Genomic DNA, 14,445 nt, shown 5'->3' with positions numbered 1-14,445 from the left:
AATAAACAGTTAACTAAGCAACCCCTGGCAAAAAGCACAACCCATCTGACATCTGAATCATGTGGGACTTTCCAAAGAAAATAATTAAAGAATAGATTAAAAAGAAATACCCTGCTGCTTAGCAGTTATAACTGAAAAATAACAGTTCTCAACCTGGGGTCTCTATAATTTTTAGAGGCCTTTTAGTGAGAAATGAACAACAGTTACACGTGTTCAATATTTCAGCAAACCTAGAAAAGGTCGTATACTTAGCCCACCCAGTATAAGCTAAATAAAACAACTATTTGCATCCAGCTATAATTCCATCAATTTAGTATCATTATACAGACTGTCTCATTTTGTCAATTATATGCCTGTAAGAAAATTAAAATAAAAAATATTACTTTAAAAATACTATTTGTTTAGCAGATAAAGTCAAAATGTAGTTTCAGAGAGATAAGAGATAAAATTATGAAATTTGAAAAGTATTTATGTCAGCATTAAGATTTGAGTGTGATTACAGAATGCTTCTTTGCTTTCAATAGTAGTCACTTACTGATTTAAATAATGAACACTCCCCTCTTAACCATTTAAGATCTTAACACTTAAGACCTTACACAATTAAGATCATAATGGCAACAACAATGACTACCCTTTATTTAGGTACCCAAGATCAAGTGCTTATGTGCTTAAATAACATTGCAAAATAAGTTTTCATAATCTCATTTGATAAAGAGGGAAATTATTTCAGCAAGAATAAGCAACTTGGCCAAGGCAGTACAACTAGTTATGTAGAAATGCAGGACTGTAAACCTGGGACTGTTTGAATATGTGTAAATATAAATCTTACAACACATTGTTTTTATCAAATTAAAAATTATAGAACAGACTTACACAACTTCTCAGGAACAAGTCTACTTTGAAAAATGTTCTCATTGCAGGTGCTAAAAACATCAGCATTGGCTGTCATAAATGCCACCTTTTCCTGTTTCCTTTGCAGGCTCTTAGGTGGATGTGTGGTTGAGCAGTAAAGGCAGGCAGCCAGGGAAAGAAAGGGGATTCATGCAATTTGGGTAATCCACAAACTGAATAACCAGCTCTTGAAACATCAGGTTGAGGAAACATAGAAGTCTTACAGTTTTTTATTGCTTTAGGGAAATTAACCGTCATAAAAACAGTCCATACAAAGAAAACCGGTAAATTAAGCAGTCCATTCCAGGCTCTGGAGGCCAACATTCAGATTCCATCTTGTTCACTATTGACTGACTCTGAACAATCACGGTGTGACCTCAGGCAAGTACCCTCACCTCTTGAAGAGAGCCACCATTAAAGTGGAGTCTGAGGTCGCTCCACTTTCTTCTTCACTGAGAATAATTCATCTAATTCACCAGAAAACTCCAATATACTGGCCACCTACTTCTGGTGTTTTACTGCAAGGAACTCTACCAGGACCTATGATTATTGGAATAGAATTAGTGCACTTACAACTACATTCACTGTTGTTGTTGTTTTCTTTCTGATTTAATCTATCTCTGTAGTTGTATATCTATCCTCCAACTAATAAGTTATTGTTCTGGCATGAGGCCAGATTCTCTGGTCTGATAAAATCAAAATTATAAAACTCATTTATGCATTATAACTTTGCAAATAATTATAATAACAGGAATGTAATTCTAAGCAAGATATAATTTCCTTTGTCTATTGTAAAGTCCCCTTAAGTAAATTTGAATGTATAACCTGCTATGTTTTAGAAAGCTAGATCAAAGCAACTTGTGATATATATTTATTTTGTCAATATAGAAAACAAAAAAGTTTATAAGCTATGGTCATTTAAAAATATTCTATGATTGCTATTTTTATTGAAGTGAATAAACTGATTGTATCTTTTGATAATTTATTAACAGATCTTCATAAGGAAAAACGTGTGAAACTACATGAGATGTTTATAATGTTTATAACATATAAACATTATAAGCTAATTAATGTTAATGGTTTGGTTGATTGGAAGGAGCCTAACACACATTAGAATATTTTATAAAGCTGTGACAATTAGGTGAAATGGAAGTAGAACAAGAAAAAATAAACATCAATAAACCAGAATAGAGTGCTCAGCCATAGAATCTCATATATGTAATAATTTAATATGTGGTAGGCCTTACAAATCAGAAAAATAATTGTTTAAAAATTGTGTTCCCCTGAGTGTTGAAGTAAGAAAAAAAAAGGACAAAAAATGTGCTGGTTCAAATAACTATTTGTGGAGCAAGTCAATTTGGATTTTCACCTTAAACAGAAGATAACATTTTCAATGGATTAAAAATAATACATATATTATATACACACACTTAAATATAATCAAGTAATAAATATTTTACATGAAATTATATGGTTATCCAATCTCTCTTGGAGAAATTTTTTCAAAGCTTAAGATTGATGAACATGATCACAAAGTAATAATAGATTAAAATATTGAACATCGGTATATCCAAAACAATAGATAGTATGTAATTGCAAATCAATAAGGAAAGGACATACTATATAGGAAATCTATCTATCTATCTATCTATCTATCTATCTATCTATCTATCTATCTATATCTATCATATATTTAATCTATCTATAATACATGCATATATATATATATACACTAAATGGTATATACTTATACTAATGTCTGCCTCCTTAGAAAAATGTGAAATTCAGTGGTGGATGAAATTCACTGAACTTATGAGACTGGAGACACAAAAGAAGATGCACTGGGTAATCTAGACACATCATTTAGTGTCACTGTTTTGTTATTATCAGTTCAAATATATTTTCTTGGTACATGGGAAGATATGTTCCCCTAATAAAATAATAATAATAGTGGCTACATTTCCCCCATTGGAACTAGCAGGAGATTGAAAAGTTTTTGGATAAAGCAGATATGCTGGCTTTCTTAGCAGTATCTGCTGGCTTGGAGTAGTAGCTCTGAACCCCGAGTTATGGTGGGTTAACTTTCTGCAAGATCATGAAAGACTGATGCCAAAAGTATCTTCATCACTTTCTTTTAAAATAGCAGTGAACATTGCAAGTTTATTGATTCTAGTTAACTTCTTCAGTGTCTTTCTAAATGCTATCATTGGAGGAAATTACTGCAACTTTTACCTCCCTCAGAACTTCTATTTCTGTATTTGAACATCAACTTATTATGAAGCTAACAGAGTTTTAAAGTTTGAGTCACCTTTAAATAAGCTCCAGTTCCTTTTCTGTCATGTTGCTAAAAAGTGGGCTGCTCTTCATTTGTAATTGCTTAAGAGCATCTCATAACCCTGGACCTATGGCAGAGTTCGTTCATTGTTCTTTTTTTCTTTTTTAACACAAAGTTGAAAGAACACTGAACACTGAAGTCCCCAATACATTATTTTGATTAGAGATTGATGCCAACTTGGACAGCCACCTGTCCTTTCTAAGCCTCAGTTTCCTCATCTGAAAATAAGACAATTGATCAAGTTTGCGATTTGTATTTAAAAAAGATCTTCAGCTCAAACTTCACATTACTGACATTTGTGGTTCATTTTTCCATTTATTTCCAAAAGGCATTACTGAATCACTAATGTGAGAAAAATAGACATAACTATTTAGAGAAACTCAGGTTATTCTGCTACATACTCATGTTCACTGAAAGCTTCATAAATAGAGCTGCTAACCCAAGGACAACTCAGTCTTTCAACTCCCATGAGTAACTTTTGCAGATTGCACCCAATGTTGTCTCAGTAACTTTAAGCAGTTCACTGAATGCTGGAATGAAGGAAGGACAAAGCAGGAGGGGTTTTCTTTTCCTTTTTCTTCCCCTAATTAATGGGATATATTTGGTTGTATTTAATTGAGACTAAGCAAAAATATTTTTCTCTTTGTTGCATAAACAAAATATTGTTTTTTCCCTCTCCAATTTTTAACTTTTTTTTTGTTTGTTTAAATGAAATGTCGTATGCCTTTGTGGATAAATTATACTACTGTAGTTTGATTTGCATTTTATAACAGGTTTTGGTATTTGGGTTTGGAGAAGGGAACATATTTCATTGAAAATATTCTGTACATGATCTTTGAATCAGATTAGATCAGGGGAAAAAAAGATCAATTTGCTGCCTTCCCAAAACACTCTTATTTTTCAAAATTATTTATGTATGTCTATTTAAAATTAAATTTCCTTACTGCTAAGAATTATTTTTAAGGATGCATTAGTTTGTGAGGCTGAGACAGGTGGATCACTTGAGGTCAGGAGTTCAAGACCAGCCTGGCCAACATGGTGAAACCCCATCTCCACTAAAAATCCAAAATTAACTGAGCATGGTAGCACATACTTGTATTTCCAGCTACTCGGGAGGCTGAGGCAGGAGAATCACTTGTAGCTGGGTGGCAGAGGTTGCACGATTGCACCACTGCACTCCAGCCTGGGCGACAGAGTGAGACGCCTTCTCAATAAATAAATAAATAAACAAACATGCATTGGACTACTTTGTACAGGGTTTATTCATTTTCTATACTGTTCCCTATCCACTAGCCCTCCTGCAGCCACTCCACAGTTGTATGTACTCTACTGGATGCCCACCTGTCTCCTGTGTACATATCACGCTACACATGAAAATTTCTATGGAGTGACATTCCCAGATAAGCTAAAATCCTATTAGTCTCTTGGTCAGTTAAGTTCTACATTGTTTGACATTTTTGCTAGAATCATGTCCTGCCCTAGACCTTCAGTGTAAGAAAGTGAATAGCATAAGAAACTTGATTTTGGGTGGCAGATAAAGCAATAACGGGTGCAAGGATTTTAAAAAGTGACCACCTTGCTTCTATTCTGCTTTTAAGATTGTCTCCTCATGGTGGCAGGAACATGAAGGGAAATATCTAATTTTCTACTTTTATTTGATCATAAAATAATAATTTTTGAAGGCTATAGCGTTTTTTTGTGGAGTGTGCCAACTTTATAAGTGCTAAAATTTGCTTTTGGGCCAAAACATTTTGGATACAAAATGAGTAGGAACATCTTTGTGCTTAAACCAAATTTCTAATTTTTTGAAATTATCAAATATTGTCAATGTATTTATATTTTGTTACATCTATTTTGTTATGTTTATTAAACTAGTTTATTTTCATTGTAACATGTTCTATGGAACTAGGCATATGCACAGGGGAGTGAGTAAAATTGCATTTGATTAAGTATCCTACCATAGTATGTGTCTAAAAATGCATATCTGATTGAATTGAAAGTGTCAGAACTGAAACATAATTTCAAAATAAATAAGTTAATGTTGGGGATGAAAGCTGTAATATGCTGCACTTCCTTTTCTGAGCTCTTTCTTACCTAGATCATGGCAAAGCAAATGCAATTTACCTGCTACTTACTGGATGGCTCTTGTACTTTTCACATGCTGCCTAATTCCTGGTTGTATTTTGACACAGTGCACTAATATAAAGAGATGGTGCCTAGAAAGATCACAGCTAGGTGAAAATAATAATTAAATTCAGGTACTTGAAATAAATATTTTCACTCTTTTTTTTTTTTTTTTTGAGACATAGTCTCGCTCTGTCACCCAGGCTGGAGTGCAGTGGCGAAATCTCGGCTCACTGCAAGCTCCACCTCCAGAGTTCAAGCCATTGTCCTGCCTCAGCCTCCCGAGTAGCTGGGACTACAGGCGCCCGCCACCACACCCGACTAATTTATTGTATTTTGAGTAGAGGCGGGATTTCACTGTGTTAGCCAGGATGGTCTCGATCTCCTTACCTCGTGATCCGCCCGCCTCGGCCTCCCAAAGTACTGGGATTACAGGCGTGAGCCACCACGCCCGGCCTTCACTTGATCTTAATAGAGTAAAAGCATTAACTGCATTGTAAGCAAATAAGCAAAAATAAGCATTAAAGCAACAGTCCCCTTAAATAATTCTTAAACCGCACAGACTTTTAAGATACATTTTTTACATTCTGAATTACATACCTGTTGAAAAACTACAATATCATCTTGGAAACAGAAATAGGCCTCTGCTATCACTGGACTTGAAGGGACATTTTAATCCGTAGATGAACAATAAATTCCTCTACTTACTTGTGACATTTGATTCACTTAGAGATATTTTAATGAGAAAAAATGAAGGAAAAGTACTGGTTTTTAGAATGCACATGTAACTCATTGAAAGGTTATCGTTTTGCCTGGTGACAAACAGCTATTTGATTGTGAATCTACTTAGCAGCTGCTGTCAAAAACGAAGATAAATTTCCTGCTGAAACAAAGATAAAGTTTGAGGTTAACGTCATTAGATATTCAAACAGGATTAGACATGATCCTGAAGAAAGACATGCAATGGCTCTGTGCCTCCAGGTATTTATTGATAAAATAGAATAATGTTACTTACTTTCTAGGTAACATTATGGTAATAGGTAATAATGATACCTATTTTCTAGGATGCATATGAGAATTAAACACATTAATATATATAAAACTCTTGTAACAGGACCTGCCAGAAAGTGAACTGGTAAATCTTAACTGATTGTTGTGGCGGCTTTGGTGATAGTGGTAGCTGATGTTGTTAGATACCACAAACCCTTTCATGGCTGAAAATACAACTCCTAGGTTAGCTAGCCTACTATGTATATTTTCTAGTTAAGGAACTTTACAGAGAAAGCCTGTTGTGTACATCCAACTGCAATGTAAATATCAGCATGAAAAAGGAAGTCCCAATCTGCTGAGTACCTTTGATCCTGCTGATCTCAGCACTATTTAATTCCCTTAAATATGAGAGCAATCAACCACTGTCTACCTTCTTAGCTGTTGCCTTTGTTATGACAATTAAATTGTGTAGCTCCATCAATTCAATGTAAGAATAAGAAATGTTATTTATAATATTAATAAAAACAGTGAATATTTACTTGAGCACTTACTCCATGCTAGGACACATTATTAGCACTTTAACTAAAATATAATTTATTATTTACAGTAACCCTAATGTGGTAGATATCATTGTCCTTTACGAATAAAACACTATGACTTGGCAAGGTTGAGGAACTTGCACAAGGTTACAGGTTTGCAAATGGGTGAGCTGGAATTCTCTCTGAAATCTGACTTGAGAATCAAATTCTTAGGCCTCACTCCTTATTATCTGCAAGTATGAAAGAGAAAACCAAGATAGATTAAAATATGAGCCATTCATGTTCTCTCAGGGAGGGTCATAACAAAGTCTAAATATCTAAATAACACTAACTTCAGTGCTTATTTCACCATCCTGCATATTACCATAGTTAAGGAATGAAGAGTCTTCACCATGCATGTTAATGAAGTTAAGACCCTTATTATAATTTCCAAACTGAAGCATATATTTATATTAAAAAGTCATTATCTGAGTGGCAAATATTTTCACACTGAATTTCACATACTCCCACTCTGTTGAAAGAGCCTTATCTATCAGTTACCAGTGCTTCAACACCATCTGTACAAAACTTAGATAGATATAATCCTTGAGGCATGTCTGTGTACCTGAAGATGCAGTGAACATTCTCTTTACTAATGGATTCATGTTTTAGTATATCTGAAAGTAGAGAACAATATCCTGGCATCAAAAATCGCAACAGGAGAAAGCCAGAAAGGGGGCAGGAACCATAGAGCATCTTTTATGTCTGTCCCAAATCACACAAATTAAGGGTAAAAAAGCTCAAGAATTTATAGATATGGCATGCCTTTCCTTTATAGATGTCAGTTTCCAAAATTAATAAACTGAGACAGAGAGAGGTTAGGGACTTGGCTTAGTAATAGCTTTGAGATTGAACCAAGTTAATATGCAGACGATTAAGCTCCTATTGTTTAAGTTATTTTTTTTTTTCTCTGCATTGCTGTCATGTTTTCAGGATTATCTTTAAGATCAAAGATAATACTCAGTGATTGTCTTCCTCAAAGGTGAGCTCTAGGAATGTGAAGACACAAACATATTACTCCCTATTCTTGCATATTAACATGGAAGGGAAACTTTAAAAATTCTAACAAATGTTTGAGGAAATGGAAAATAAGCCCGTGAAGCAGGGAAGTAAAATTCAACACTTTGAATCACTCTTCAAAAAAAAAAAAAAAATCAGTGTCCCCAAAGAAAACTTGGTTCTATTAAACATATGCAAATGAGTATGCACAAATATCATCAATAGTTATGATGATACAGTATATAGAAATGTGTTCAAAAGTGAAACATGTAAATTGCAACTTTTGACATAAGAATAAAAGATGTATGAATAATTCTAAGGTGTTCCCATGATCGAGTGCCACATTATTTCAGAAGGAAGCAAAAATAGCTTACACATGAATTTTTAGAAGAGTTAGAATACTTACTAGCTACTCATTATTCTAATTGAACTAGATTCAGTTCATTTTAAGAGTAGGTCTAACTTTAGAAAAGTAGGGTAATTATAAAATCTGGATCAGATGAAATAGTAGTATAAATCTGAGAGCCATAGGCCTACCAATGCAAAATTGCTTTTCCATTTTCTGGAGCAGCCTTTCAAAGTGTACAAAATTGGAAGAAAAAAAAATACACACTGTGCTTCTCCTCAAGACAGTTCTTGTAGGAAAGACATAGTTATTGTATCTGGAGATAGTTCTTTCCTACAAGAACTATCTTGAGGAGAAGCACAGTGTATATTTTTGTGTATAAACCTCTAGAGAGTTTTAACTCAGGCATTCTTCATTCTAAAAGGAATTTATACCCCACAAAATGTGTTTGAAGATGAAATTTCCCAATGCATGGGCCAGCTTGTCAATTATGAACTGGATATGTACATAAATTTATGCTTTTTCCTCGAGAAATAGGGCAAAATAGTAACTAGTTTATGAGATTGGTCCGCAATATCATATTCTGCTGTATTTTAATTGTAGGTCTAAATATTATTATTTACAAAAGCCTATAATCTAGGAAATAGGTTTGAAAAGGTGAAGGAAGAATTTTATTCAACTATAAACAAATATTTATTGAGCAACTACTCTGTGCCAGCTACTAATCTTGGTGCTGTGCTGTGGTGAGCAAGGTTCTTGCCAGTATAAAGCATATAAAGTGTTGATGCTGGTGGAGATACTTTTTTTATGAGAGATGTATGGCTAACCTTAAGAAATTTTACCCAGGGAATTATCCCTACTTCTATTTTTTTTACATCTTCCTGAACCTTTTCATCACCAAGACACCTGATTCAGTTATAAGATTAAGTCTCATTGAAATCCTTGCCCAGACTTAGACTGCCCCTCATTCTTCAACTTTATGGTGGCTGATGTCAGATTCAAGAAACAATATACCAGGGATAAAACCCACTTGTTCATGTCAGAAACACTCAATTCTATTACAGTGGTTCTATTATAGGTATGAGTGTTAGCATTGATCAACAGAAGCATCATTTGGGTCTGAAAATACTTATTCTTGATCAATATCTATATCAAAAGAATGCCCACATACTAGAATATAAATCAATAGGAAAAAGGAAAAATAATGTAGGTTTGAGTCGCATGAAAGTCACAGTGAGAAGTGATAAAATTTGGAAAATCATCCTTGAAAAGCATTTTCCCTGCCTCTAAAGATCGCCAAAGAAAGGCAATCCTAAATAAATGTTTCTAAGATTTAATAGATCTTTCTCTTTTCAAAAAAAGTATTCTTAAGAATTAATGTAATTCCTTTTTGTTATTGCTCAAGTTCATTCTCTCTTCTTTTGTTGTCAATAGATGCTTGTTAAACCATTGTACATATTTGTTCAAAGAATAAGAGATACCATGTTCTTTATTATAATCCTTCTTCAAGATAAAGGTAAACTGAAACACCAGGCCCAGCATTGGAAAGATGTGACTTATTTAGTTGGCACAAATAATGTATGAAAACCCATTATATGTGTGGGCTTAATTTCTAAACATTTTCTTATCATGGATAAATTTAGAACTAAAATCTATGTCTATTAGATGATGATAAAGCAATGATTTTTACTATCATGTATTTTATGTAGTTAATATTTATTGAAATCTTACAGTGTGCTTGGCATTGGAATGAATGCCTTTATGTAGATTTTCCCACTTATATGTATTTTCTTATTTAATTATTATATTAATAATAATTATGTGAAGTATTATTTTCCTTTAAGGGAGTGAAACAGGCTTACAGAGATTTCTCAGTTCAGTAAATCTGGAGCCAGAATTTGAACTCAGGAAGTCCAGTACCAGAGCATGAACTCTTAATTACTCTGAAAAATAAAGTATCCATTAACAAATCCTATCAGGAAATTCATCAGTCATCTGCTGGTTCAGTTGCCCATGGGTTTGGAATAACTGCTGTGTTGACTTGGTTGACTTCATAGCACTAATTAGATATAGGCTGTCTTATTTTTCCTGTTATATATATTATATAAAACACCCATGCCATTCCTAAAAATGAAAAACAAAACATGCATGTGTGTATATGTATACATAATATATATGTATATATATATATGTACATTTTTACATGTGAATGAATAAATCTAGATTCTAGTAACTTTGGGAGCTTTGAAATCTATAGAGTCCCTTCTTAAAAGAATCTAGATAGTTATGTGGACCTAGATTACTAATTCACCCTTAAGTCAATATGGTCTATGTAATTTAGAAATATGATTATCCACTGTATGCCTTTTGTAGAGAAAAGGTGTCCTTCTCTCTTTATCTTTATGTCAAAATACCTTTGAATTTATTAACGTGATGGGATAGCAAAAGTATGATATCATTAACCCTGTCAGTGAATGTATCCAATGTGTTAATTGGAATCCAAAAAGCCTTAGGACCATCAACAAGCACTCAGAAGTGCCCGGCCTCTTTCACTGAAGTGCCTTGGAAAATGAGAGTGCAAGACAACCCTTGCTCAGCATTTGTGCAAATTAAAAGTGAAATGGATCACCAGTAACACAGGTTGAATAGATTGAGGGGAAGCACCATATTCTACATGTGGCAGTGTCACGTTACTTAACAGTATTCAAAGGTACTGATGCAGGTCTGGGACTTTCTGTTTTTTATATATATATATATATATATATATATATAAATATATATATATATACACACACACACACATATATATATATATATATGCATACACACACACACACATATATATATATATATATATTTTTTTTTTTTTTTGCTGAGAAATATCAGGCTGTTTTGTGCTTTAACTTATTGTGACTATCTTGCAAAGTTAATATCCACAGCAGATATATAGATAATAGAGGAGATCCAATATTTTAGGGGACTGGTATACAATGGTATCCAATTTCAAATGCTTTAATGATGGGAAAACTGAATAACGTCAATGCTTATATTTAATTTTAAAAACATCATAGAGAACTATGAAAAAAATAGCTTTTATAAGTTCAAGTCTTAGCATGTTAATGTAGACATGAAATTAAAGATATATGCAGATTTTTTAATTATTTGAGTTAAATACAAGCAGTTTGTGTGTATATGCACATGCATGTGTGCGTCTGCACACACATTATTTGAATTAAACTGTTATGGTTATTGTTCTATGAATTGACACTTGAATTTTATTTGCCTGAAAAATCTTGCCTTTATACAACAAAATTAACTAAATGCTGTGTGCCTTTTTATGCTGTCCTTGCAAGTTACATGAGCTGATGACAAGTTTCAGATATTAAAATATGGATGCTGGTTTCTCACTGCTGTCCTCTGCCTCTGCCCACAGGTTGTGTATAAAAATAATGATGTGAGGCTGGAATTATCTCGACTTGCCAAGCAAGGAGATCCTAAGATGAAGATCCATGGAGTGGTGGCATTTAAATGTGAGAATGTTGCAACTTTAGACCCAATCACCTTTGAAACCCCAGAGTCTTTCATCTCTTTGCCTAAATGGAACGCAAAGAAAACAGGCTCCATATCATTTGATTTCCGTACAACAGAACCAAATGGCCTCATCTTATTTAGCCATGGCAAGCCAAGACATCAAAAAGATGCCAAGCACCCACAGATGATAAAGGTGGACTTCTTTGCTATTGAGATGCTAGATGGCCACCTCTACCTCCTCCTGGACATGGGGTCAGGTACTATAAAAATAAAAGCCCTGTTGAAGAAAGTGAATGATGGAGAATGGTATCATGTGGATTTCCAAAGAGATGGACGGTCAGGTAATGTTATCATTTTTCTATGCTGTTTATCTGCCGGAGCACCCCACCCACCCGTGCCATTTCTAAAAGTGAAAACCAAGACATATTAAAGATTTCCTGCATTTGTTTCTTTAGAGTAAAAGAAATTGCCTGATATTGCTTCTGTTTCACGCCATATAAAAATCAGAAAGAGCTAATTCATCATCATAGTGGGGCATCAAAGCCCAAATGCTCAAATGTCTCCTAGAATAGCTTCTTAAATGAACTTTTATTGGGTAATCAAATGCCAAATCTTGCAGAAAATTTTGTCTTGAATTTAGCAAGTGAAAAAATTCAAAGTTTTTGTATTCCCAGTTTTCCCTTATGTTACTGGATGTTTGCAGGTACTCAAAGTGGCAAATATAACATATGAAAAAAAATTAGAATGATCCAGACACAAAATCCTTAGTTTGGTACAGAACACTTTAGCATGAGTCTATGGTATTAAAAACACTTTAATCAATAGAGTAGCATTTCAAGGACAGTGGCAAAGCTCTGCTGCCCTTCCAGACTGCTTCCCTTTCTGATGAAAGGTATTTGGAATGCCACCAGCAAACATTCTGCTTCCTGTCGCTGCACTTTATTTCTCTCAGGGAGGAGGGGTAAAGGTGGCAGGTAAAGTTTCCCCGAATACATCACACTTACAGCGAAATTTGGGAGTATTTTAGGGGGCTCAGTATGTTGAATACTATGAGCTTTGAGGGGAAAGAATCATCCAGGCAACAGAAATGACATTTGTGGGAATCCTGGGAAAGAGAGGGAAGGAGGGAGGAAGAGAGAGAAGAGAGGGTGAAAGAGGCAGACAGAGAGGGAGAGATGAGAGGGAGAGAGAAATCTGTTTTAAGTATACAACTACATTTCTTTAATTCTGTTCACCCCGGGCTCCCATGCTCTGATTGTCCTACTCATACATAAATCAAATGATCTTATAATAGAGGATAACTAAATTTAGACCTATCTACTCTCCTTCTTTACTTCACCCACCCCCAGCCAACTCTAAAAGAAGCTGAATGCTTCTTTTATCTGTATATAATCTGTGATAACCATCGTCTTTCGGAAGGGCCCTGTTGAAGACCTGGGGCTGAACTCTCTTGCTCATACCCTCCTTGCATGGGCTCCCTCGGTGCTTGTTTACTCCCAGTTTCTCTGCAGCTGAACTATTTTCTACTTTCCTCTTATCCCTGCTTTTTTGTTCTGCTGTTTATAGATCAAGAAGATTGTGCTTGCCTGTTTGGAAATATGATTTTTAGCTAACAAAATAAAGAAATAGAATATATGGAAATTGAGAAGGAGTTGGGAGTGAGTGTGGAGAGAAGGAAGGTCAGAACCCATTGCTCTGATTCCCAGATATATCGGAGACTGTGTTTCTGATTCATTCCTCTCTGGAAACTTTGTCTCCCTAAATATTCTCACTTTCCTAAAGAAGTCTACAAAGAATTAAATTACCATTTATTATTATTCTTCTTCCTCCTCCTCCTCCTCTGCCTCCTCCTCTTCTCTTTCTCCTTCTCCTCCTTCCCCTCCTCCAATTCCCCCTCCCCCCATCTTCCTCCTCCTCCTCTTTCTCCTTCTTTCTGATTTAAGCTGACAAGAGTTCATTGATGGGAATGCAAAAATATAACAATAATGATAAGTGTTCCCCTCTGACTCCCTCCAGCCTATCTCTGCCAGAGATAGCAGTTAATTTGTTACATATGAACTTTCAAGCAGAAGAATTTTAATGTGGTGGGGGCATGGGCTAATCTAGTGCTTTGAAATACTAGCTTGTGGATGCTATAATTTGACTTAAGATAGATCTAGAATAAAATTTTGAAAATGACTTTCAAGAAGAGATATTTTAAGTCAAATTTTATAATACCTTAAAACAAAACATTCCAAGAGTAGTGGTTCACACCTGTAATCCCCACATTTAGGATCGCTTGAACCCAGGAGTTCCAGGCCGCAGTGAGCCATGATCATACCGTTGCACTCCAGCCTGGGCAACAGGGCAAGACCTTGTCTAAAAACAGCAAAACAAGACAAAACAACCCATATCAGATTAAAAGGGTATCTTCTGAAAGTTCAGAGGAGAAAAAAAAACACCAAACCTCAAATCAGTTGCTTTTCATTCACTTAGAAATGAGGTATTATCTAACTATATTAATGTAATACATGATCAATTCAAAATACTAGTCAATACAAAATAATGTAAAAGAAAAAAGAAAGTATTCATTATTCATTTGAAAACAATGATTTATATTTTTGGATATTTCTTTCCAGTCTTTCTTCTATGTAAATTGTATGTGTGTCTAT

General features: G+C 34.5%; 1 protein-coding gene across 29 annotated transcripts in view; it reads left to right on the top strand.

Annotated features, from left to right (window-relative positions):
* The window catches only part of LOC105465018 (neurexin 1), a 1,132,644-nt gene that overhangs the window by 477,851 nt on the left and 640,348 nt on the right, over nt 1–14,445 (top strand). For all 29 annotated transcript variants that reach the window (XM_071077376.1, XM_071077375.1, XM_071077378.1 and 26 more), the window contains one exon: nt 11,697–12,135. In XM_071077376.1, the coding sequence (XP_070933477.1) occupies nt 11,697–12,135 (439 nt within the window). The remainder of the gene's footprint in view (nt 1–11,696; nt 12,136–14,445) is intronic.

Source organism: Macaca nemestrina, chromosome 13 (genome assembly GCF_043159975.1).
Source record: "Macaca nemestrina isolate mMacNem1 chromosome 13, mMacNem.hap1, whole genome shotgun sequence".
In the NCBI taxonomy this organism is placed as follows: Eukaryota; Metazoa; Chordata; class Mammalia; order Primates; family Cercopithecidae; genus Macaca; species Macaca nemestrina.
Note: the sequence above shows the minus strand (reverse complement) of the source record. Positions and strands in the feature narration are given on the sequence as shown.